The sequence below is a fragment of the Ostrinia furnacalis genome, unplaced genomic scaffold, assembly GCF_004193835.3.
Source record: "Ostrinia furnacalis isolate ACB-3 unplaced genomic scaffold, ASM419383v2 OfSCF0753, whole genome shotgun sequence".
Classification (NCBI taxonomy): domain Eukaryota; kingdom Metazoa; phylum Arthropoda; class Insecta; order Lepidoptera; family Crambidae; genus Ostrinia; species Ostrinia furnacalis.
The window spans coordinates 1-23735 of record NW_021130992.1 but is presented as its reverse complement, the minus strand read 5'-3'; the positions used below and the strand labels follow the sequence as shown (position 1 = coordinate 23735).

Genomic DNA, 23735 nt, shown 5'->3' with positions numbered 1-23735 from the left:
CTGATGCGACCACACTCCACTACGTGTCGCGCACGCTACTTGCGGTGACGTGACGACTCGATCGAACCTCGCGACTCGCGAGTCGCGTCTGTCACGAGTAGGTAATTGGATTGGGAACGGATGCCAACAGTCAATTATGCTTTTTTATCGCACAATTTTTAGTTCTCAGTAGATTAATGGAGTTTAATGACATTTCTGACGTAACAATAACAGCAATTTTGATCTTGAAGCTGTTGTTTACAACGTGATGCTTGGCACGTACTATTGCGAATACTTAGTCCCCGTTCAAGTTAGCCAGACGTAACTGATTAATGTTGTTCCAAAGGCACGTATAAGTCATACGAGCCAATTATGAATTTACCAATGACAATTAACGCGCAACGATGTGACATCACAGTTATCACGTCAATCACGCGCGCGGCGAGGCGTTCGACGCGTCACGTGACGTGACACGCTGTCGTTAATAAATCCTTATTGGTTTGTGCAATAAACGCCTATCGTGCGATTGTGACAAGCCACGCCGGAAATAATTGATGTACATTTTCATCTATAAATCAATAATTATATTTTGACAGTGTGTTGATTGAGGAATATTATTTATTATTATTAGATTAAATTAAATGACAGTAGGTACCTAGATTTATACCAGCAATACCAAGCAAATCGCCTACGGCTAGCGCGCCAGTAATCGTGCGAGTAATAAGACTTCAAAGACGACTTTTATTAGGCAGTAAAGTGACATGACATTAATGTTGCATTCGCCATTACAGTAACATAACGCCGAGACGAACACGATAGGAAAGTTTAATTCCGTCTATAATAGTAACGTGTCGCGTCCCACGGACGGCTTTATGTGCGGGCCGTAAACCGCGGCGTCACAACTGCCGCACTCCGGCGCACCACACCTTAACCTTAGGTCACTTAAGTTATTTTTATTTCATAAAAAGCGCTAAGCTTAACGGTAGGGACCAAAACTATTGGCGTAGTAATAGGCCAGAGTTGATAATTGACACTTACCATCTCGCAGAATGTTAGTTATGATATTTTATCATGGTATCTACGTTGCGTCTGCCAAAAATAGCTGTTCTGCTTCACAACTGAGAATAGCTACCTGAGGTTTGGACGTTATTTAGCTAGTTTTGCTGTGTTCCATGCACCTCAATGTGCACTAATATGCAGTGAACTAGCGCGTAAGTACTCCGCATTGAGTGTTGTTTGTGGGATTAGAGCCGCGTGGTTGGGAGGCAGCCGGCAGCTAGCGCGAGCTAAACAGTTTATGAGGCGGCCATCAATCGACGGCTCCCGCCACGGTTCACCTTGCATCGCCGTTGGTGCGCCAAAGCACAGTTCTAATTCACTTTAGGAAATAATTAGAGCAAGTATTTAAATAACACAATGAGAAGAGGCTTAACTACTTATCTTTTGAACAAAAATGGAAATTCCTTTGAGAATAAAATAATAAATTACAAGGTTTTTATGGAGATTCAGATAAAATTGGTACCGATTAACCTTTTGACATGGCAAGCACAAGTTAATTAGTAGGTAAGAGTGCACAATTTGCCACGGCCGTCATCGGCAGCAGGCCCGCCGCAGACGGCATAAATCCTGCCTGTCGCCGGGACGCCGCGCGCCGGGGTGGGCTCACGGGCATATTCATGATTGTACGGCCGACAGCACATCAAACTTAACACTATAAGAGGCCATTATTAGCAGTATAATATAATATATTTTCTGAAGTGTTGTTTACTGTACTTAAGAGATAAATGCACTGTCTAAAATGTGATAAAACAAACCAAACGCAAATCACACATTTCAAAATGCTATGAATCTCAAAATAATAGGAGTCAAAGCAGTTTTTGTTTAGGGGTAAAATTACGTGATGATTTTATATACATAGTTTATTATGACACACACGACTAACTTTTTTAAAATGACGAATTTCCGACACAACTCGCGTTAATAACACTTCAAAGCGAAACATTTATTCATATCACATACGAAAATGAAATCCACCTTGGACAGCTTCTGAATAATATTAATACCGGCCGATGTAAACACTATAAATAAAGTTTATTCGCACCGATCGCGTACACAGATCGAAGACGACTCCGCTGAAGCAACAAACACTCACGGAAATGCCGGCAGGGAAACTAACGCACTACATTCACGAAAGTACTATTTCATTCCTACTCTATAAATTGGGAAGGACCAACGACTGGGCCGAAACAGAGTCTATTTCCTACGTGGTAAGCTTCAAATAAGATTGGGGGGAGATCGGCGCGTGCGCCTATTCGCGCGCCGCGTACAAACAAATGATGGGACACGGAGTATTTTCATAGATTCAGAAATAGACGCGAAGCCGACGCTCGCATAGACATCGCCCCAATCGCCGGGCATTCCTCAGCCTTATACGGCACTCGATAACACTTCCGAGTTCTTGGCAAAAATGTCTACGACATTAAAGCCATGAAAAAAGTTGTATCATAATTAAACCTAATTGTATTTCCGAGATATCGAACAATTTCTATATTTTCTTTGATTAAATTTCTTAATTAATAATTTCTTACTTCCCCAGTTCATCGAGACAAATATTACTGAGTACATAAGCGAACACTTCGGTTTGCTGAGCACAACATTGTGTTTAGCAATTTATTGCTATCTGCAGAAATTAATTATTCGGCTGTTTATAGTTTCCAACTATCCTAAATAGGGATGCCAGGACGCGAACACACGTGCTGCAACATTATCAAGCAACTTTGGGTTTCAATACGTTGCTATAGAGGCGGGCTCGCCGATAAAGGTGAGCCTATACTAATTACTCCTGTACCACGAGGGAGTTGTATCCGCACCGCCCCACACTGGATCGAGCCTATACAAAGCGTTGGACATCGCTTCCTTACTCAGTGTTTTTAAAATAAAATGAGATTGCGTCAACGTAGTAACTTCAAATTTGTACAGTGTAAGGTTGATAAGTTTATCTTTCTAATGTGATAGGTTTTACTTATTAGATGGCAATTAATATAAGTGAAAAAAATTCTTAAAATATAGTGATGAAAAACTTGTATTTATTGTTCAACTAGCGGCCGCCCGCGACTTCGTACGCGTGAATCCCGTTGTACCTCCTTCATCTATCTTACGCGGTTTAGATTTTTTTCATACAAATGTTTTTTTCCGCTAACTCCCGTTCCCGTGGGAATTTTGCAATATCCTGTTGTAACTAAGCTTCAAGTTTACTAAGGTACCTGCATGCCAAATTTCAAGTGTCTAACTTAAGCGGTTTAGATTTTTCATACAAATGTTTTTTCCCGCTAACTCCCGTTCCCGTGGGAATTTTGCAATATCCTGTTGTAACTAAGCTTTAAGTTTATTAAGGTACCTGCATGCCGAATTTCAAGCGTCTAACTTAAGCGGTTCAGATTTTTCATACAAAACGATTTTCCCGCTAATTCCCATTCCCGTGGGAATTCCTAAGTATCCTATAACCTGCCCAGGAGTATGAAGAATAATTGTGCCAAGTTTCGTTAAAATCCGTAGAGTAGTTTTTGTTTCTATAAGGAACATACAGACAGACAGACAGACAGACAGACAGACAGACAAACTCATAAACCAAAATAAACATCTTTGGTTTACCTGACATTATTTTAGTGTAACGAATTTTACCTAAGTTAATTTTGCTATGCGGAAAAATGAGGCGCTTTTATTTAGTTTTTTGTGATTTTCTCGAAAATATGGATGAACAAGGGTCCAAAAACTGAGTAATAATATCGCCCACATTGTCATCTATCATCTCTCATTCATGGTTTGTTAAAGATCGCCCAAGATGTCAACTAAAACACGCAGTTTTCATTTAAAAAAATACCTTTTAAAATTACGTCAAAATAGCCAAGCTAGAAGTTTTTTAGGCACTCATTTTAACACACAGATTAAGATAAAGGTATAAACTAATACATTATTAAGTACTAACATAAAACCAGTGAACGAAATTGGATATATTGACAATACAAACAGAAGTCAGAAAATCCATGATTTTGACTTTGTTCACTTTACGGTCGCACCACATAGCTATGATAGTAGATCATGACTTGATATTAATTATATTTGATAGAATGAAGTCTCATCTTTCAACTTATATGCAAATCAATCTTGTTTTAAGTAGTTGCATTTAAAGCACCATGTCCAACACCTTGTATGGGCTCGATCCACCGTGCGCCCGTTGTGTACGGAACCTTACCTACATTAATCTTATACGAAGTGTAATAAGCACTATCTATTTAGTTAACTAATATAAAGTGTAAATTGTGTAGAATTCTATGTGCTTTACATATTAAATTGAAACTCTATTGGAAGTATTGATACAAATATTTCCAAGACACTCACATGAGTCTCTAGGGCTGCGTCTCTAAAAGCGTGTTAAACATCAAACCTGCTGTCAAACCGCTCTGTGGCCGATGACAGCTGCAATTATCGAACATTTACTCGACGCTTCCTGACGGTGAAATATACTCGAGCGCGAGCGCGTCTTAATTAAGAATCCCAAATGAGAAAACTCATTTATACGCGTTGGCAGAAAGGCTCAGGTCTAATATAACTGTCTGGAGATTTAGCAGATTCATTGTACGTATGTTAAGAAAGTTTATTATCTGGAGTTATTAACATAACACGTTAAATCAAAGCATGTACAAGGACACGCCTAGTGCATGATTGCGGGAATCCCCGCGCTGCACCGACATTCATCACTGGCGTCCCGCGGGTACCGCGGACAATCACGTCATGTCGCACGTCATATGACGTCACTGGCATTAGTTATTCATGCACGAAAGCGGCAATATACATTGCCTTAATATTTCATTGCGGCCTTCCTTCGGGATTCCATCACTTTTGGTTTGTAGACAGAATTGCATTGAAATAACAGACTGAATACGAGAATACGGGACTTTTCCCAACTCTTGTTCCCACCGCTGCAACTCCTGTAAAGCCAGGATCTGCAGCTTGACCGTCAATAAAAACCCAACCAGTGAAGGTCAAGTTTGTCCCGGGGAAAGTTAAATTGTCATTGGACCCGCAACGAAAGTAATCAAAAGAACAGGAAGAGTTCCAAGTTAAAAACTGAATACTAGACTGGTAGTTTTAAGGACTGAAGCAGCTGTCACTTGTTGAAGTCTTGGCGTCGGCAACTGACTACTAGTACTAGCGTCTGGCCTCGGTATTGGATCACGTAATTAGGACAGATAACAGAGGTTCTGCCCAACCGCCCACAGCACGGCATCGCCCGTCCCAGCGGGCGTGCGTAACATTCGTGAGTATCGCAACAAGCAACAACAGAGCGAAGCACGGTGACGTCGTTAGCGCGCTCCCGGCGGACGGCGCATCATCATACATCAACTGAAGGGCTGTGTCTGTGGCGTGCCCGAGGGAGAGACAACAACAGGGAATCAACTCCACGATACAGTTAACAAGGTGAACACCAAATAACACGATCCAGAAGATGATAGATTGTGTATGACAGATTATTATCAGTCAGTTAACACAAAATCAAAATGAAGTATGTAAATTGCTTACTTTACAAATAGCATCCAATTCCCGTAAACCGGTCACGCGCACGTATCGTTCTGCTGACTTAGGGTTTTAGCAAACTACGAACATTGTAATCATGTGAATTTTAAAACATTCAATATAGAGACACCGTACATCAAACATGTGTTTCACTTAATTTCTACTGCCGTCTTCTACACCCTAAACCTAACACTACATGGCGACCCCGCCACACCTGGCCAACTTTACATTTGCTGGAGAAGAAAAGAAAAACAGAAACTAAATTTTAAATGAAGAATTAAGCCGAATAATTATCAAGAATCAACATCAACAACAACATGGGAAAATCATACTCAAAAGAAGAAGTCGTCGTCGCACAAAACGCCAACGGAGCAGCTTCGGCCGACACGAAATTGAATCAAGGACAAAGCGACCACGTCACTCAAACCCTCCTCATCGTGGCTCTCGTCCTAATTATCGCCGCAATCGCCGTCTACATCTTCAAAAAGTGCCGCAAGAGCGCCGTGAAGACTTTGAGGAAAGAATTAAACGCCATCTCCATTGAAAACCTCGCGTCACGCAACTAAGTACCTAAGAAGAAAGAAGAGTGGAGTCCAGGGAAAGCCCGGCCCACATTCAAGAGGTGTCCAGGGAATGCCCGGCCCACTTCAAGAGGAGTCCAGGGATATCCCGGCCCACATCAAGCAGATGACCAGTTCCTGCTGCCGCCGCGCGCCGTGCCCAGCCCCGGCCTCGCCGCGCCGAACATGAGCGACGCCCACACTACGTCCTGCACTGCATCCTTTTAACTACGCCCTTAGTACAAGTAACTTGCAAGCAATTAATAAGTGCATAGACGATATACATAATATTTATAAAAACATTTTAAGTTTGTGTTGTGTTTCCGAAGACTTAGAGTTCGAGGATAGCTTGGAAACCATGGGTTCCGACAATTTTGACTTGAAAACGGCCTTAGCGCTGTTACCTATAATGACTACTCAGGAAAATATTACTTTGCAATTGATAGATAGCATCCAACTTTATAGTGGCATGCTTAACGACGAAGGCAGGAAACAATTGATAGATTTTGTTTTGAAAACTAGGCTTTCTAGTAGTGCTAAGTTACGACTAAAATCAAGTTACACATCTATTCATGATTTGATTAAAGATATGCGTATGCATTTACTACAGAAAAAATCTGCGATCGCAATTCAATCGCAACTTCATTGCGCTAGCCAAGGTCGCAGGTCGATTGACAAGTTTGGGTCCGAATTAGAACAGTTATTCGTTAACCTAACGATAGCACAGGCTGACGGAGACGACAAAAAATTCGACGTCCTTCGTCCTTTAAACGAAAAAATCGCAATTAAACGTTTTGCAGATGGACTGTCCGATTCACGTTTAAGTACCATCATCGCCTCACGACAGTTCCATTCTCTTCCAGAGGCAATCCAAACCGCCCTCGACGAAAGTAGTTTATCTGTCGGTCAAGAGCAAGTCATGAACTTCAATAAATCGTATCGTGGGAATAGAAATGCCAGATTCGGTGGTAGACGCGGTAATACCACGAATAGGTATAATTCGGGCAATAATAATAACCATAATACACAAAACGGTTATTATAACCAGAATAATAGGACTTTTTATAGAGGTCGTTCGACACGGGGAAATGGTCGCGGAAGGTACCAACGAGGTACCCCGCGTGGGCAGTATGCCTCACCCCGGTCAAACGTGAACGAAGCCCGCGTTGCCCAGGTGCAGCCTGAACAAAATGAGAGCGAACAACGCACTCAATCTGCACCGAATAGTGAGTTTTTTCGCCCCTTCAATTAGCGAACATTTCATTTTAAACTATAACATAGATAGTACGGTTCAATTAGAGTTAGGTACGCATGAAAATATAAGCTTATTAGTAGATAGCGGTGCAAGTATTTGTGTCATGAAATATGAGTGGCTACTACGTCACCCACAGTATATGAATGCATTGAATTACGATAAATTAACTATCAAAGGTGTTAGCGGTAGGTTAATTTCTGAAGGTTACATATACTTAGATTTATCATGTAAGGGCGTTAGTTTAAAAGAAAAGTTTTATGTTTTTAAGAATTTATCTTGTCTTGCAGACGGTATTTTAGGTGAAAATTTTTTTAGGCGTTATAATGCCATTATCGATTATGGAACAAATACACTAAGGTTATCCAATCAAGGATCTTTAGTTTGTATAAGCATAGGTAGAAATCGCGACAGGTATGTACATACGATACCCGCGCGTTGTGAAGTGATAAAACACATTCCTTGCATTTTAACTGAGGACAGTGTAGTTTTAGCGGAAGAAATAAAGAAAGGAGTTTTTATAGCCGGAATGATTTCAAAGCCCTCAAATAATAGTATCCCATTACGAATTTTAAATACAACTAATGAGGATATTGAGGTTGATTTTTCGAATATTAATATACAATCTATTAATAGTTTTGAAGTAGCACATCTCGGAAAAAGTCATAATTCTGTAGAGCGAGTTAAAACTTTATTTGATTTACTCGATCTGAATTACTTAAATAAAGAGGAAAGACTCAGTATCGAACAAATTTGTGCCAAATACGCCGACGTATTTCACTTACCAGGCGATTCTTTATCAGTAACTAATTTGATGGAGCACAACATCGTTTTAAAAGATAATGTGACCCCTGTCTATATGAAACCTTATAGGGTCCCTCAAGCTTTAAAAAGCGAGATAGATAGGCAAGTACAGGAAATGCTCGACAATGACATTATAGAGGAGACAGTTTCGGAATGGTCTAGTCCAGTTTTATTAGTACCAAAAAAGGCAGACAAATCAAATCAAAAGAAATGGAGGTTAGTAGTTGACTACAGACAGTTAAATAACAGAATACAAGATGATAAATTCCCGTTGCCCAATATTACCGAAATCTTAGATTCTTTATCAGGAAGTATATACTTTTCAAAATTAGACCTTTCACAGTCATATTATCAGTTATCTTTAAGTCCAAACTCACGTAAATATACCTCATTTAGTTTAAATAAAATGTACCAACTTTCTCTCGATAGTGAATCTCGAAAATATACCACATTCACAGCTGGAAAACAGTACCAAATGAAGCGCTGTCCAATGGGACTTAAAACAAGCGCAAGTGTTTTTTCTAGACTAATGACGATAGCTATGGCCGGTCTTAATTACCAAAAATGTTTCATTTATCTCGATGATTGCGTTGTAATAGGAAATTGTATCGAAAACCACAACAAAAATCTCATTGATGTTCTAAATCGATTCAGAAAAGTAAATTTAAAATTAAATCCCATCAAATGTGAATTTCTGCGAAAAGAAATAGTATACCTGGGACACAAGATAACTCAGGAAGGTATTTTCCCAGACCCAGGCAAAATTGACACCATACAGACTTACCCACGGCCAAGTTGCGCTGACGAAGTAAAACGCTTTGTTGCATTTGCCAACTACTACCGACGATTCATATCAGGTTTCGCTGATATCGTGTATCCACTTAACCGATTGTGTAAAAAAGGTATAAGTTTTGAATGGACAAATTATTGCGAAATTTCATTTAATAAATTAAAATCCGCACTTATGAACCCTCCCGTATTAGACTATCCAGATTTTTCGGAAAATAATATCTTCAAATTACAGACGGATGCATCCAAATTAGGTCTTGGAGCAGTATTATCAAATGGAAATGGAAAAGTAATCGCATATGCTAGTCGAAGCTTAAAGCCAGCCGAGACTAGATATCCAGTGATAGAATTAGAGCTATTAGCCATAGTTTGGGCTGTTCGTCATTTTCGTCCTTACTTATACGGCCGAAAGTTTAAAATCTTTTCTGACCATAGACCTCTCGTTTATTTATTCGGATTGAAAGACCCATCCAGTCGTTTAACTAAATTCCGTTTATATTTAGAGGAATACGACTTTGTTGTTGAGTACGTCCCTGGTCGAAATAATGCAGCTGCAGATGCGTTAAGTCGACTTCAGGTGACCTCACAAGACTTAAAAGATATGCACGAACAAGTAGTATCGGTTTTGACTAGAGCTCAAAGCAAACGTAAAATGACTCAAGTAGGAGACCAACAGACTGACAACCTTCCTCCAGCTTGCGGGCCTGATCAACCTGCGGCTGTGGAAGTACTTAAAAAACCAAACGATGTAGTCGAGTTGCGTTTTTCCGACAGTCAAAAATTTGCAAATAACTTACAAATATTAAAAACAAAATATTGCACGTACGTCCCATCGCAATCCGCGATATTTCTTTATTCTCGATCGTTATCATCCCCAGAGGAGTTAGCGAGAGATTTAGAAAAAATGTGCTTAAAATTAAATATTAAAGAATTGCTCATAACTAAAAATAAGAGTAATTGTAAATACATTACATATTTGCTGCGCAGCATAAATAAATGTAAAATAACGTCACCAAGATTTTTAATTATCAAAGACTTAAAAAGAATAAATGATAAAGATGAAATTATTACGATTTTAAATGACTTTCACCTCTTGCCCACAAGTGGACATGCAGGAATAAATAGGATGATAAATAATATCAAAAAATATTACTTCTGGCCAGGAATGTCCAATGACGTCATGAAGTATGTAAAGCGATGTAAAAGTTGTCAAATACAAAAGTCTTCGAATAGACATTTTAAAGAGCCTTTGACGATAACGTCAACTGCTAACTCAGCGTTCGAACGTGTTAGTTTAGATATAATGGGCCCACTAGATATAGATAATTATAATAACAAATATATTTTAACTATTCAATGCGATTTAAGCAAATTCGTTGAGGCTTATCCTCTGCCAAGGAAAGATAGTGAAACAGTAGCTAGGAGTTTTGTAAACAACTTTATATTACGCTATGGAGTACCGAAACAGTTTATTAGTGATAAGGGAACTGAGTTTACATCTTCCGTTATGTCTGAAGTTTGCAAATTACTAAATATAGAAAAAATCCATTCAACCCCGTATCATCATGAGACTATAGGTGGTTTAGAAAACACACACAAGCATCTCGGTGCGTATCTCAGAATTCAATGCGAAAATAATAAGTCTGATTGGAGTGATTGGATTCCATTTTGGTGTTTTTCTTTTAACACTAGTGTACATTCACAAACAAAATATACTCCATATGAACTTGTTTTTGGCAAAGTTTGTAATTTACCAAGTAACTTATCAGAGCATGTAGATCCATTATACAATTTTGATGACTATCCCAAGGAACTTAAATATCGTTTACAAAAAGCTCAACAAGATGCTAGGCAAAATTTGTTACATTGTAAAGATATTAGAAAAGTTAAATATGATCAAAACAGTTGTAATTTTAAATATAAACCAGGAGACTTATTATTAGTAAAAAATCAAGTAGGCAATAAATTAGATTGTGTTTATAAAGGTCCTTATAAAGTAATACAAGACATTTCGCCAAATGTAAAAATACTTAAAGATAATAAGGAAATTGTTATTCATAAGAATAATACTAAGTTGTTTAATAACTAAAAAAAAAGTTTGTTTTATTATTATGATGTGTTATGTGTTATGTATTGTGATTATAACATTGTCATGTATAATTTTAATAAATAGTTATTGTACTTACTTATTAATAGACTACTTATGTATGTAAAGCTCAATGATACGTGGCCAAACTTTTTTTTTCTTGCAAAGGGGAGGCACCTACCCTTTACTTTTCGGGGGAGGTGAAGTATGTAAATTGCTTACTTTACAAATAGCATCCAATTCCCGTAAACCGGTCACGCGCACGTATCGTTCTGCTGACTTAGGGTTTTAGCAAACTACGAACATTGTAATCATGTGAATTTTAAAACATTCAATATAGAGACACCGTACATCAAACATGTGTTTCACTTAATTTCTACTGCCGTCTTCTACACCCTAAACCTAACACTACAAAAATAAGAGGACAAATTTTTAGGTAATCTACTACTTCAGTCAATAAGTAGATCAAAAATGAAATCTAAAAGTACTGAAAAGCGAACTAAAAACGAGATGCACATGAACTTAGCTGAAAAATGTTGTGAGCGAAGAATATTTTGGTCCTAATTTTTAGTTTGGTCATTTAGCACCAAATAAATGTCTTGTTCTTTTTTTCACACCGACAAGCAGAAGTTGTCAAGATTGCCACACGTGTTGAAGTTGAGGAATCGTCGCGCTCTCACAGTAACGAGGCCCCGGCACTCCTGCCGCGGTGACTTCGTGTCTAATCACACGCACCCTCCGCGAGGTGACGACATAATGTGTGAGAGCCAAGAAAATATATCTGGGTGTTAGAGTAGAGACGCTAAAGAATTGAGAAAATGTAAAAAATCAAGATAAAATACAGTACCACGGCGTTGCATTAGTTCTGATCTAAAAATGCAACGCCAAATAAACATTTTATCAGTGTATTCAACTACTTATTGGAACTCTAAAATCATTTCTACGTTAATAATCCAACATTTGAATGAAAATCAAATAACACCGTTCGTAGCAAACTAAACGCAAATCATCACCAAATTGCAATTGAATTGCAGACTAATAGCCCATACATCGATTAAGCGAGCGCACGAACCTGTATTAAAGGGGTCCACTCGGAAACACAATATCGGCTTTGTCTTTCTCTTCCGCTAGTGTTAATTCACGAGTGAGTGAAAGAGATGTCTGCTATGAATGTTAATATAACGTGTAGTTATAGGACATGACGAGTTATCAGGGTGGGCGCTCAGATTATGGCGTATTTGCGTGAAGCTCGCCCGGTAATAGCCGCGGGCCCGGCGACGGCGGGGTTGATACTGTCAGCGCGACCCTCCCCGACAGATGGATGCAGATCAATGTCAACATAGACGGATGAAGTCACTTTAGCTTTAGCTATCGGATTTTAAGAAAAACAAATAGACATCAAGGAATCATCAAGGAATGATTCGTGTATTTTCTTATATTGTCTTGAGTTTACCCATCTATTTTTCTTAATATTGAATTCTTAACGACTTTGTCCCACCAGTATTAAAATTTAGAAGCTGCCTTTAGTACCAGAGCCATTTCGCATTTCTAAGTGTGCAAACCAATCACTAAACCACGAACTCGGGCCTACATCACGGCGTGCACAGCTGCGCTTAGCGAAACAAAACAGCACTTTCAATTTGCACTACCGATACGGTCTTGTGTTGTTGCCAAAAAACTTAAACTTCATTTAGGCAAATAAAAAGACGGAAAAAAGATAATATAGTTTCGGAGCTTCGTTTTAAGCTCGAAAAAGACATAAAAGATAAGTGCACAACATGGTTATCTGTCCATCACTGAAACTGCCTGGGGCTATTATCGCCCACGTTTGGGCCAGGCGGTGGGCAGCGCCGTCGGAAGTGGCGTAATTTCCCGCCGTCACCGGGAGCGAGACGGCCAAATAAAAGCGCTTTGAATAAGCGGAAGGAAGGCATCGACTGACAGTAAGCTGTTTCAACCTTTGTTCAAGTTCGAACTGGTAGGTACTCTTTAAACGCAGCCAATCTAACTTCGAACTGAAATGAATTCACTAAAAGATAATAAACTCAAGAAATCCATTAAAATCTAGACCAATCTATCTATATTATAAAATAAAGTCGTGTTAGTTACTCCACTTATAACTCAAGAACGGCTGAACCGATTTAGCTGAAAATTGTCAGGGAGGTAGTTTAGAGCCAGGAGAAGGACATAGGATACTTTTTATCCCGTTATTTATTGCCATTAAGGCGGAACAAAGTTCGCCGGGTCAGCTAGTTATAAATAATAATAACGTAAACAATAGTTACTCCATTACCCAAAACCCAAACTAGACAAATAGTTTGCCTCCTGTCTAAAAAAAATCTAACTCTTAAAAAATTAGGACATATTGTAGTACAACAACAATACCACTGGCTATTAATTCAAGTAATTATTACAGGAAGAATTTTTCAATACAGCCGGTTTGTGCTTATCGACAAGTGTTTTTGTTTGAATTAAAAGTAAAAACACCGACTACATTGGCACCGGCGACAGACACGCCCGTTCATTCACCAGCACTGCGCCCGTAATCCGCGATCATGCTAATTGCGCCCGCGACTCGCACGCAGCAAATCACATATTGAAAAATAAATGCAGAATTTACACAACTACACGAAAAATTTTATGGAAATAAAGATTTTACAATAAACATACCTGTCCACTTTAATCTTAAAGGCGAAAACAGCAAGATAACACAGACTGAAGGTTTTTGAGTGGACACGAAAAATGAATATCGGAAATGGATCATTATTTGGTAAAACATAAACTGTTATCAAATGAGAGAAAATAACAAAAAATGGCTTATACAAATCAAGCAAAGTCACCCACAATATGAATACACTGACTGTTATTTTGTTTGTTTTGTACCATGCACCCTTCTCTTGTGAAAGCATTTCCTCGCCGAGCCCGGGCCGTGTCCAGTGTGTTTTATACAAAGCGCCGCGGATTACTTGGGGAGCTTTTGATTAAATCAAAACATGAAAAACTCGACGGACTTTATCCATTGCTTTTCAAGCTTTTCGATATACCTTTAGTTAGAATTATTCGACAAAGATGATAGGCGAGAACGAAATTTTTTTTTTCAATATCACCGTCTAATCGTCACCCAAATAATTAAAACTGAAAATGGTAAATCAAAAGTTATAAAAACTTGAATACAAATGATAGCTAAAAAGACATTAACTTGAATAACGGGAATTTCCCATCCAATCTTTCAAATCCAATATTTTTATTGCATGTCATAATCATTCCAAAAAGCGCGACGACAAATCAGAGGTGAAATGTGTAGTTAACGGTTAGCCCGGCCGGCGGCCCGGCAAATGACTCGGAAGCGGGCACAAAGCGCCTCTCTGTCAAACGGAGAAACTGCAATTACGCTGCGTCAACCCTCGCACCCTACTCTACACACCGATTCGGAATATTCGACTCTGTCCAGCTCTGTTACTCTAATGACATCAGCGAGAGTGTGAGAGACAAATAGATCGGATAATCAAAACCGTTTTTCACAGTAGGTCCCGCTGCACAAACGCACAGCTGCGACAGATTACCGAACGCACGATATAAATGTAAACCCTAATACTTTTAGCGGAAGAGTGATTTCTGATCCACAATTTGGAATGGATCCACGTGGTTCATGCGGATAGCTGCAACGGGCGTTCGTTATACAATGCACCGTAAATTCAACCGCACACTACAAGTGATAGGATTTTAAATCGAATAACACGAGAGGTTGGCTCGGCGCCAGGCGCTTCGCAAGTGACACCGCGCTCTGTTTTGTTTTCTATTACGCCGCCAGTCCTTTTTCGTGGCATATCTCCGCATTCCTTTTTTAACAAAATTAAATTCTTCCATAAGAGGAATTTGGACGATTTTGGGTAATAATTGACTTTTGTGCTTCGTCGGAGGGAACGTGAGCACAAGTACAGACTCCCTAGGACAGGGGAACAAATTATTAAGAGTTCATATATTTCATATAATTTGTGTTTATAATATGTAAATAGCCTAAACCTTACATTTAAATTACTGCTGTGGCAACATCACATGATAGTGTTCGGCCATGAAAGCCCGGTCTAAATCGAACAGAAAACACCACCGTACCCAGAGTATTTGTTTTGGGAAACAGATTCATGTGACGACAGCACATTATCTTACACTCTGGCATCTTACGTTGTTATAATAGATGCTATTTTGTAATAACAGTTATACTAATAACAACAACAATAATTATAGGTATATCGCTTAAATGAGTCAGCGGCTGAGGTATGGAAGCGGCACGAGAGGGGTGACGTTGACATATGACGTCACAGAGCATACAAATCTAAAGGAGATCTGAAATTCGACCGTCGCTGACGTTTGACGTTGCCCGCTCCCATATCTCTGATACTGATCGAGTTATGGTCTGTACTGCGTGTCAAAATATTTTCTCGTAAGCATTGCAGCGCCGCCATAATGTGACATACTCCATACAAAATGACTGAAAGATTACGTTGACGCTTTAGGGTAAGAACTCACGGCACGGAGCGATTTTCGCCTGCGCCCGCGGTGGTTGTGCAATTGCGGTTTTATTTCAAAACTCACGGGAGCGGTTATTTGCGCGGTTATTCTACGAACTCACGCGCTAAGTCACGCGTGCTAAGTCACTGGTACAAAATGGTCGCCCGCCGATCGGGCGGTTTTCGCGCGAGCAAAAACCGCGTCGTGAGTTGTGCATTAGTTTTTACATAAGTATCTGCATTCTACAGAAGCTGCGGGCCCGCAACCGCCGCGGGCGCGGGTGAAAATCGCGCCATGAGTTCTTAGCCTTTCAAATGCGGTCCGACCTTTAAGCATCAGAAGTGCATGGCAAGCTTGCCAAGGTGAGCTCACCTTGACGAGGCTGAGGCGGATGGCGAGGCTGGTGTGGTCGGAGGGGTTGGGGCTGGTGTGCAGCAGCAGGTCCCGCACCAGCTGCAGCTGTGCGCGCGCTCACCTTGACGAGGCTGAGGCGGATGGCGAGGCTGGTGTGGTCGGAGGGGTTGGGGCTGGTGTGCAGCAGCAGGTCCCGCACCAGCTGCAGCTGTGCGCGCGCTCACCTTGACGAGGCTGAGGCGGATGGCGAGGCTGGTGTGGTCGGAGGGGTTGGGGCTGGTGTGCAGCAGCAGGTCCCGCACCAGCTGCAGCTGTGCGCGCGCTCACCTTGACGAGGCTGAGGCGGATGGCGAGGCTGGTGTGGTCGGAGGGGTTGGGGCTGGTGTGCAGCAGCAGGTCCCGCACCAGCTGCAGCTGTGCGCGCGCTCACCTTGACGAGGCTGAGGCGGATGGCGAGGCTGGTGTGGTCGGAGGGGTTGGGGCTGGTGTGCAGCAGCAGGTCCCGCACCAGCTGCAGCTGTGCGCGCGCTCACCTTGACGAGGCTGAGGCGGATGGCGAGGCTGGTGTGGTCGGAGGGGTTGGGGCTGGTGTGCAGCAGCAGGTCCCGCACCAGCTGCAGCTGTGCGCGCGCTCACCTTGACGAGGCTGAGGCGGATGGCGAGGCTGGTGTGGTCGGAGGGGTTGGGGCTGGTGTGCAGCAGCAGGTCCCGCACCAGCTGCAGCTGTGCGCGCGCTCACCTTGACGAGGCTGAGGCGGATGGCGAGGCTGGTGTGGTCGGAGGGGTTGGGGCTGGTGTGCAGCAGCAGGTCCCGCACCAGCTGCAGCTGTGCGCGCGCTCACCTTGACGAGGCTGAGGCGGATGGCGAGGCTGGTGTGGTCGGAGGGGTTGGGGCTGGTGTGCAGCAGCAGGTCCCGCACCAGCTGCAGCTGTGCGCGCGCGCCGCCCGCCCACGCGCTGCCGCCCTCACGCATCACCGCCGTCGCTTCGGTAGCACTGATCCTGCAGAGAACATGACGTTAGAGATGGAGACAAGAGGCCGAGATAGGAGACCGCAACTGTTACTTGACTAAAGGTGGCGGTTCGCGTCGCAACAGAGACAGGAGACCGCGGCGGCTACTTGACTTTAGGCAACGTTTAAGCGTTAGTTCGCAAGCGAGATAGAGATAGATCTTCAAGTCAAGTAACAGACACGGTTTCTTGTCTTGGTCTCTTGTCGCGGTCGCAACGTGAATCGCCGTCTTTAGGTATTATACCGTCTATCTCGGTCTCATTCGCGAACTGATGTTTATTCATTGGCTAAAGTTAAGTACTAGTCTCGAATCGCCCTTTACACGCGATAGGATAAGACACATGGACAATTCACAAGCGAATTTCAAGAACCTCCATCATATACACCTCCTCAGTGGGTGCACTGTGGGACTGCACAAAAAACGCTGCGGGTGATTACATGCAAGAATACTCGAAGCTTATTCGCAAATGGTTGATGTTCAATAACAATCGTTTTATGTAAATAATCTTATCAAGTTTTACAGGTAGTCTATTTGTATGTTTCAGTAATGACTGCGTATTTATTTATATTATTTATTTTATTTATGACGTGAAGTTCCCACAAGTGAGTAGTGTACCTGGTGTTGAGGTGGTGCAGCGCGGCGTGCGCGGCGTGCCAGCGCTCGTTGAGCGCGTCCAGCTGGTCCTGCACGTCGCGCGCCAGCGGCACGCCGCACGCGCCCCCTGCGCGCGTCGTGACGTCATACCTGGTGTTGAGGTGGTGCAGCGCGGCGTGCGCGGCGTGCCAGCGCTCGTTGAGCGCGTCCAGCTGGTCCTGCACGTCGCGCGCCAGCGGCACGCCGCACGCGCCCCCTGCGCGCGTCGTGACGTCATACCTGGTGTTGAGGTGGTGCAGCGCGGCGTGCGCGGCGTGCCAGCGCTCGTTGAGCGCGTCCAGCTGGTCCTGCACGTCGCGCGCCAGCGGCACGCCGCACGCGCCCCCTGCGCGCGTCGTGACGTCATACCTGGTGTTGAGGTGGTGCAGCGCGGCGTGCGCGGCGTGCCAGCGCTCGTTGAGCGCGTCCAGCTGGTCCTGCACGTCGCGCGCCAGCGGCACGCCGCACGCGCCCCCTGCGCGCGTCGTGACGTCATACCTGGTGTTGAGGTGGTGCAGCGCGGCGTGCGCGGCGTGCCAGCGCTCGTTGAGCGCGTCCAGCTGGTCCTGCACGTCGCGCGCCAGCGGCACGCCGCACGCGCCCCCTGCGCGCGTCGTGACGTCATACCTGGTGTTGAGGTGGTGCAGCGCGGCGTGCGCGGCGTGCCAGCGCTCGTTGAGCGCGTCCAGCTGGTCCTGCACGTCGCGCGCCAGCGGCACGCCGCACGCGCCCCCTGCGCGCGTCGTGACGTCATACCTGGTGTTGAGGTGGTGCAGCGCGGCGTGCGCGGCGTGCCAGCGCTCGTTGAGCGCGTCCAGCTGGTCCTGCACGTCGCGCGCCAGCGGCACGCCGCACGCGCCCCCTGCGCGCGTCGTGACGTCATACCTGGTGTTGAGGTGGTGCAGCGCGGCGTGCGCGGCGTGCCAGCGCTCGTTGAGCGCGTCCAGCTGGTCCTGCACGTCGCGCGCCAGCGGCACGCCGCACGCGCCCCCTGCGCGCGTCGTGACGTCATACCTGGTGTTGAGGTGGTGCAGCGCGGCGTGCGCGGCGTGCCAGCGCTCGTTGAGCGCGTCCAGCTGGTCCTGCACGTCGCGCGCCAGCGGCACGCCGCACGCGCCCCCTGCGCGCGTCGTGACGTCATACCTGGTGTTGAGGTGGTGCAGCGCGGCGTGCGCGGCGTGCCAGCGCTCGTTGAGCGCGTCCAGCTGGTCCTGCACGTCGCGCGCCAGCGGCACGCCGCACGCGCCCACCACCGCGCGCCCGCCTGCACGCGCCGCTTCTACTTGCACGCGTCGTGCTGTCATCTGCGGGCAATGCAAGCGCGTCATACCAGTACACAAGACACGAAACCACACTGGGTCTCGGGGGTTTGTTTTATACACATTACAATAGAACAAAAAGTATTTATCTGTTACATTTAGAAGTTACTCAGTGTACAAAAATAATATTGAAATTACACTTGTGCTCACACTGACTTGTGCAACATTTTATTTTATTTTTATTTTTTATTTTTCTTTAACATGTGCAGGCACTTTACATGTAACGGTCGCAGTGTTACACCAGTCTGTACCCGGCCTTAGACAAGGTTTAGACTAACAATAAAATTTGCAGAAATTGTCTTCCGCAAACTATCACCACTACGTAAATCTTGCAGAAGTTGGCTGGTCAATGCTATTTACACAGTGGTAAACAGCTTGAGAAAATCAACTTCTGCGAGTTTCATTGCTAGTCTAAACCTCGCTTTAGAGGTAAACTAGCGGCCGCCCGTGACTTCGTAGGCGTGGATCCCGTTATACCCCCTTCATCTATCTTACGCGGTTTAGCTTTTTTCATACAAATGTTTTTTCCCGCTATCTCCCGTTCCCGTGGGAATTTTGCAATATCCTATTGTAACTAAGCTTTAAGTTTACTAAGGTACCTGCATGCCAAATTTCAAGCGTCTAACTTAAACAGTTTAGATTTTTCATACAAAAAGATATTCCCGCTATTTCCCGTTCCCGTGGGAATTTCGAGAATTCCTTTCTTAGTGCACTTCTACGGTGCCTTAGCTACGTTCCTTCCAAATTTCAAGTGCCTACGTTTAGCCGTTTAGGCTGTGCGTTGGTCTGTCAGTCAGTCAGTTTCTCCATTTATTATTTAGATAATAAAATATGTCTCACCTGCTGGTCGAGGTCGCGCACCTTCTGCTTGAGGTCCTTGAAAGGTAAGCTGGGCGCGGCGGCGGCGGCCAGCGCGCGCTCGCAGCCGTCCAGCCACTCGCCGCATTGTTCTAGCGCCGCGTATAGACCAGCCCACACGCCTTGGCACTTTGACCATCTGCGAATTGCCTTGGCGTTACTAACTGCTACAATTATTGATCTTACTTCACATTGATAAGGTTCAAAGTCACCCAAAGGGCGATGGAGCGTGCTATGCTCGTAGTTTCCCTACGTGATTGAATCAGAAATGAGGAGAGCAGGAGAACCAAAGTGACCGACATATTATAGCCCGCAGAATTACTAAGATCAAGTGGCAATGGGCGGGGAACATAGCTCGCAGAACTGATAGACGCAGGGACAGAAAAGGTCTCGAGTGGCAACTACGGGTCGGAAGACATAGAGGGACGTAGGCCCCTAGGTGGACCGACGATCTGGTGAAGGTCGAGAGTGGCGTAGGACCAATCGTTGTGAAAATCCATGGGAGGAGACCTTTGTCCAGCAGTGGACGTCATTTGGCTGTAAAGAACAAATATAGCGAACGTCATATCTAAGTAAAAATAAGAAAGTAAGTGCTAGTTACTTTTCCCGGCGTTCTTCGAAGGCCTCATTGAGCTGTTTGAGCTCGTCGTTCATCTTGTCCCGAAGACGCGCGGCGCGGGCCTTGGTCTCGGGCCGCGCGCGCCGCTGCACCCACGAAAACTCTTTCTCGCACTCCTCGCAGCTGGATGTGGCTTCAGCCAGGGCTGCCTTGACTCGCTGCAATGAAAGAGGATAGTATAGAACACTTTACTGGTATAGCTCCGTTAAGCTATTCGCAAAGTTGGCCGAAGTTAATCGAAGAGATAGTGTGGGACGCACTTCAATTCACTTCGAGCAACGTCGCATCGCCTCGTCCGTCTTACGAAAATTGTCGTGGCGTATTTAAATAGTCAAAAGGCTCAAAGTGTTGCTAAGTTAAATAAGAAGGATCTTACTACAAAACTCGGCGTCAAGACATTGGACCTTAATAAATTTTTTTTCAACTTTTTTATAATGATTGAGAGTGCAAATCGCAATGGCAACCGCCATTTGAATACCATGTTGCCTATGCGTGGTCTCCAAGAGAGAGTTTCTCGCGAAGTTGCAGGAATGTGTGAATACACGCTTCGTAGTTCAGTTGACTTCCCCGAAGTTTTCGTCGAAGCGAGTAGCGTTGTGCGGAGGTATAAGTATACGTTTAGTATGTGGTGGTGGTCGATGTAACAACTCGGCTACAGCAGGACTCACGGCCAGCGCGTCCTCCTGCAGCGGGAAGTCGTCGTAGTCGCGCGCGCCCAGCGGCGGCGCCCGCAGCAGCGCGCGCGCGCCCGCCACGCACTCGCGCACGCGGTTCACGCGCGTCACCAGCTCCGCCGCGCGGATCTCCACGCCGTCCTGGGTAATTCAGATCAGATTCAGATCAGATTCAGATCATGTGGGAATAAGGAGTTTGGTTTAGTTTTTATTTTTAATTAAGTTTATAGTGAGATGTCAGATTTGGGAGATGACGTTAGCTGTCTGTGAAAAGATGTACGATTTTGTAAGACGATTTGAATAAAATGAAGAATGAATAAAACCATTATTTTCAATAACAATCTCACAATCCCACATACATGTATAATTCAGATCAGATTCAGATGAGATTCAGATCAGATTCAGATCAGATTCAGATCAGATTCAGATCAGATTCAGATCAGATTCAGATCAGAGGTGCGATTGTGTAAAGTTGTTCATGGATGGACAATGAATACAATTGATCATCGATCGTATATCTAAATTCGAATTGTGTAATTTTGTCCATTTCATGAAGACCGAAAAGTGACCGGTCGTATATAATCGTTTCATGGATTTGCGTTTTATTAATGAAAAACATTCGCTAAAACTCATTATTTTTTAACAAATAACAAATGAAATCCATGTTCAAATGCAGTTTTTTTTAATAAAATTTTATGATTGCACCTTAATAACATACTTTTATGCATAAAAACATTGAATTCGAATTAAAAATTTACCTCTGCAAATCATATAACCAAACGCATAGAACGAATGAAATACGAGTTCCACTACCCGCCCCCAGGTGGCATACATACTATAAGGCTAGGCAGGCTAAGTTGAATACTACTCTACAATAGGTGGCGTTAATGGACTACGAAAAACGACGTGAAATGATTATAATCTTTTTATTTATTTATACTTTAATGCCAAAATTTTAACCTAAGGCGAACTTAATCTCACATTTAATAAATTATACATAAATAAGTGTTTTGAGAAGTAGTATTTTAATCTATGTTCTGTGAATGACAAGTGTTATCTGTCAAGTGTCAAAAAACTTGAAAAACTTTTACGAAATTTAAAATAAAAACTTAGTTTGTAAAGAGACGAAGGCTGACCACAAAAGAAGTACTTATAGCTGTCTGTGTAAAGAATTTAAATAAAAAGATGTGTATATTTGAACAGTTTTCTTTATTTTATTAGTCATTTATTCCTGTAAATAAGCCCACACAGGGCACTTTTACATGTCCCAACATAACTTTACCCTACCACTTTGGCAGTATTGTGGGTTAAGGCTGATTAAAACGTGTTAAGTAGGTACCTACCTAACTACTTTATTGACTTAATTTTAAGTAATTAATTGCGTAGTAGTATAGTACAAAACTTAGTGTTGATGAAAAAGAACTCTTGTGTCTCACTAAAACTTATTTCCATTAACACCAAGCACTCACCGCTTACCACACTTTATCTTTCAAAGAAATAATTTAACAATTTGCATACGAGGACGAGGATAGAATTACACCTCCTATGAGAATTTATACGATTATCATGAGTTACGAGTCACCGCAATCATTTGACATTAGCAATGGGCTCATGAAACTTAGACAATTCGAATTTTCTGTCAAAATCATATTCATCATTCACTCATCGTATAAAATTACGATCAAATCGTTAACATATCGTTATCGTTTTATGAACTCCTTACACAATTAGAATTAGCCGTTTGACACATCATAACGTACGTTATGAACTGTCAAATGAATACGATTGCCTTAGACAATCGCACCACAGATTCAGATCAGATTCAGATCAAATTCAGATCTGATTCAGATCAGATTCAGATCAAATTCAGATCAGATCCAGATCATAAAAATCAAATCGACAATAATTTCAAAAGTACATCAAGGCCTAGCTCCTTACTAAGTCAGTGCCTGAGGTATGGGAGCGGCACGGGAAGGTATTTGGGACGTCAAACGTCAGCGTGACTTGTGCTTCAGATTTGTATGCTCTGTAACGTCATAAATATCACCCCTCCTGTGTCACTCCCATCCCATACTTCAAGCACTGACTGAGTTAATAAATAATAAATATACTTGGACATTTCACACTGCGCTTCTAGTCCCAAACTAAGCAAAGCTTGTACTATGGGTACTAGACAACGGATATAAACATACTTAAATACTTTTTTTTTTTAATAAATACTTATTATACATAGAAAACAGTTAAGAGTTAGACCTATACCGAGTCATGCGGTGACGCATTTCATCGGACATTTTCGATAAACTCACCGGTTTCTGGTTGCTGTCCCTGGCCTGCGCTTCGGTGATCTTGTTCCAGCTGGCGAGAGCCTCGGCCAGCGCGCGCTCGTCGAAGGCCACTCGTTGCGCGCGCAAATCCCGTGCTAGTGCCGCCGCGCGCTCCGCCGCCGCCTCTAACGCCGCCGCCTCGCTGTCGTCCGGCGGTCCGGCGGCGGCGGCGGCGCGCAGCTGCTCCGTCAGCCGCGCCAGCTCCTTGATGTCGTCCTCCGCCTTCATGGCGAGGTTGCGCTTCGTTTCTATCTCCGACATCACCACTGACCATTTGTTGCGGAGTTTGTCCTGTGAACAGAATTCAAATGTGCACCGACCGTGATCGATAACTTGTGATCTAAGAACGCTGAAGATACATTAGATACGTGTTACGTTACAGTGAAAA

General features: G+C 43.4%; 2 protein-coding genes across 2 annotated transcripts in view; one reads left to right on the top strand and one right to left on the bottom strand.

The window, feature by feature from the left end:
• Positions 1 to 23638, bottom strand: part of LOC114349944 (uncharacterized) — a gene marked incomplete at its 5' end in the record, with an annotated part of 149014 nt that extends 125376 nt beyond the window's left edge. Inside the window, 6 exons of the mRNA XM_028300543.1 lie at positions 16750 to 16909; positions 17536 to 18857; positions 19713 to 19869; positions 20332 to 20507; positions 21018 to 21164; positions 23330 to 23638. Coding sequence (XP_028156344.1) covers positions 16750 to 16909; positions 17536 to 18857; positions 19713 to 19869; positions 20332 to 20507; positions 21018 to 21164; positions 23330 to 23638 — 2271 coding nt within the window. The remainder of the gene's footprint in view (positions 1 to 16749; positions 16910 to 17535; positions 18858 to 19712; positions 19870 to 20331; positions 20508 to 21017; positions 21165 to 23329) is intronic.
• Positions 6364 to 11321, top strand: LOC114349945 (uncharacterized). Its single transcript, XM_028300544.1, has one exon. It carries the CDS (start codon positions 6472 to 6474, stop codon positions 7363 to 7365), a length of 894 nt encoding a protein of 297 aa, XP_028156345.1. The 5' UTR covers positions 6364 to 6471; the 3' UTR covers positions 7366 to 11321.
• Positions 23639 to 23735: the final 97 nt, after the last annotated feature.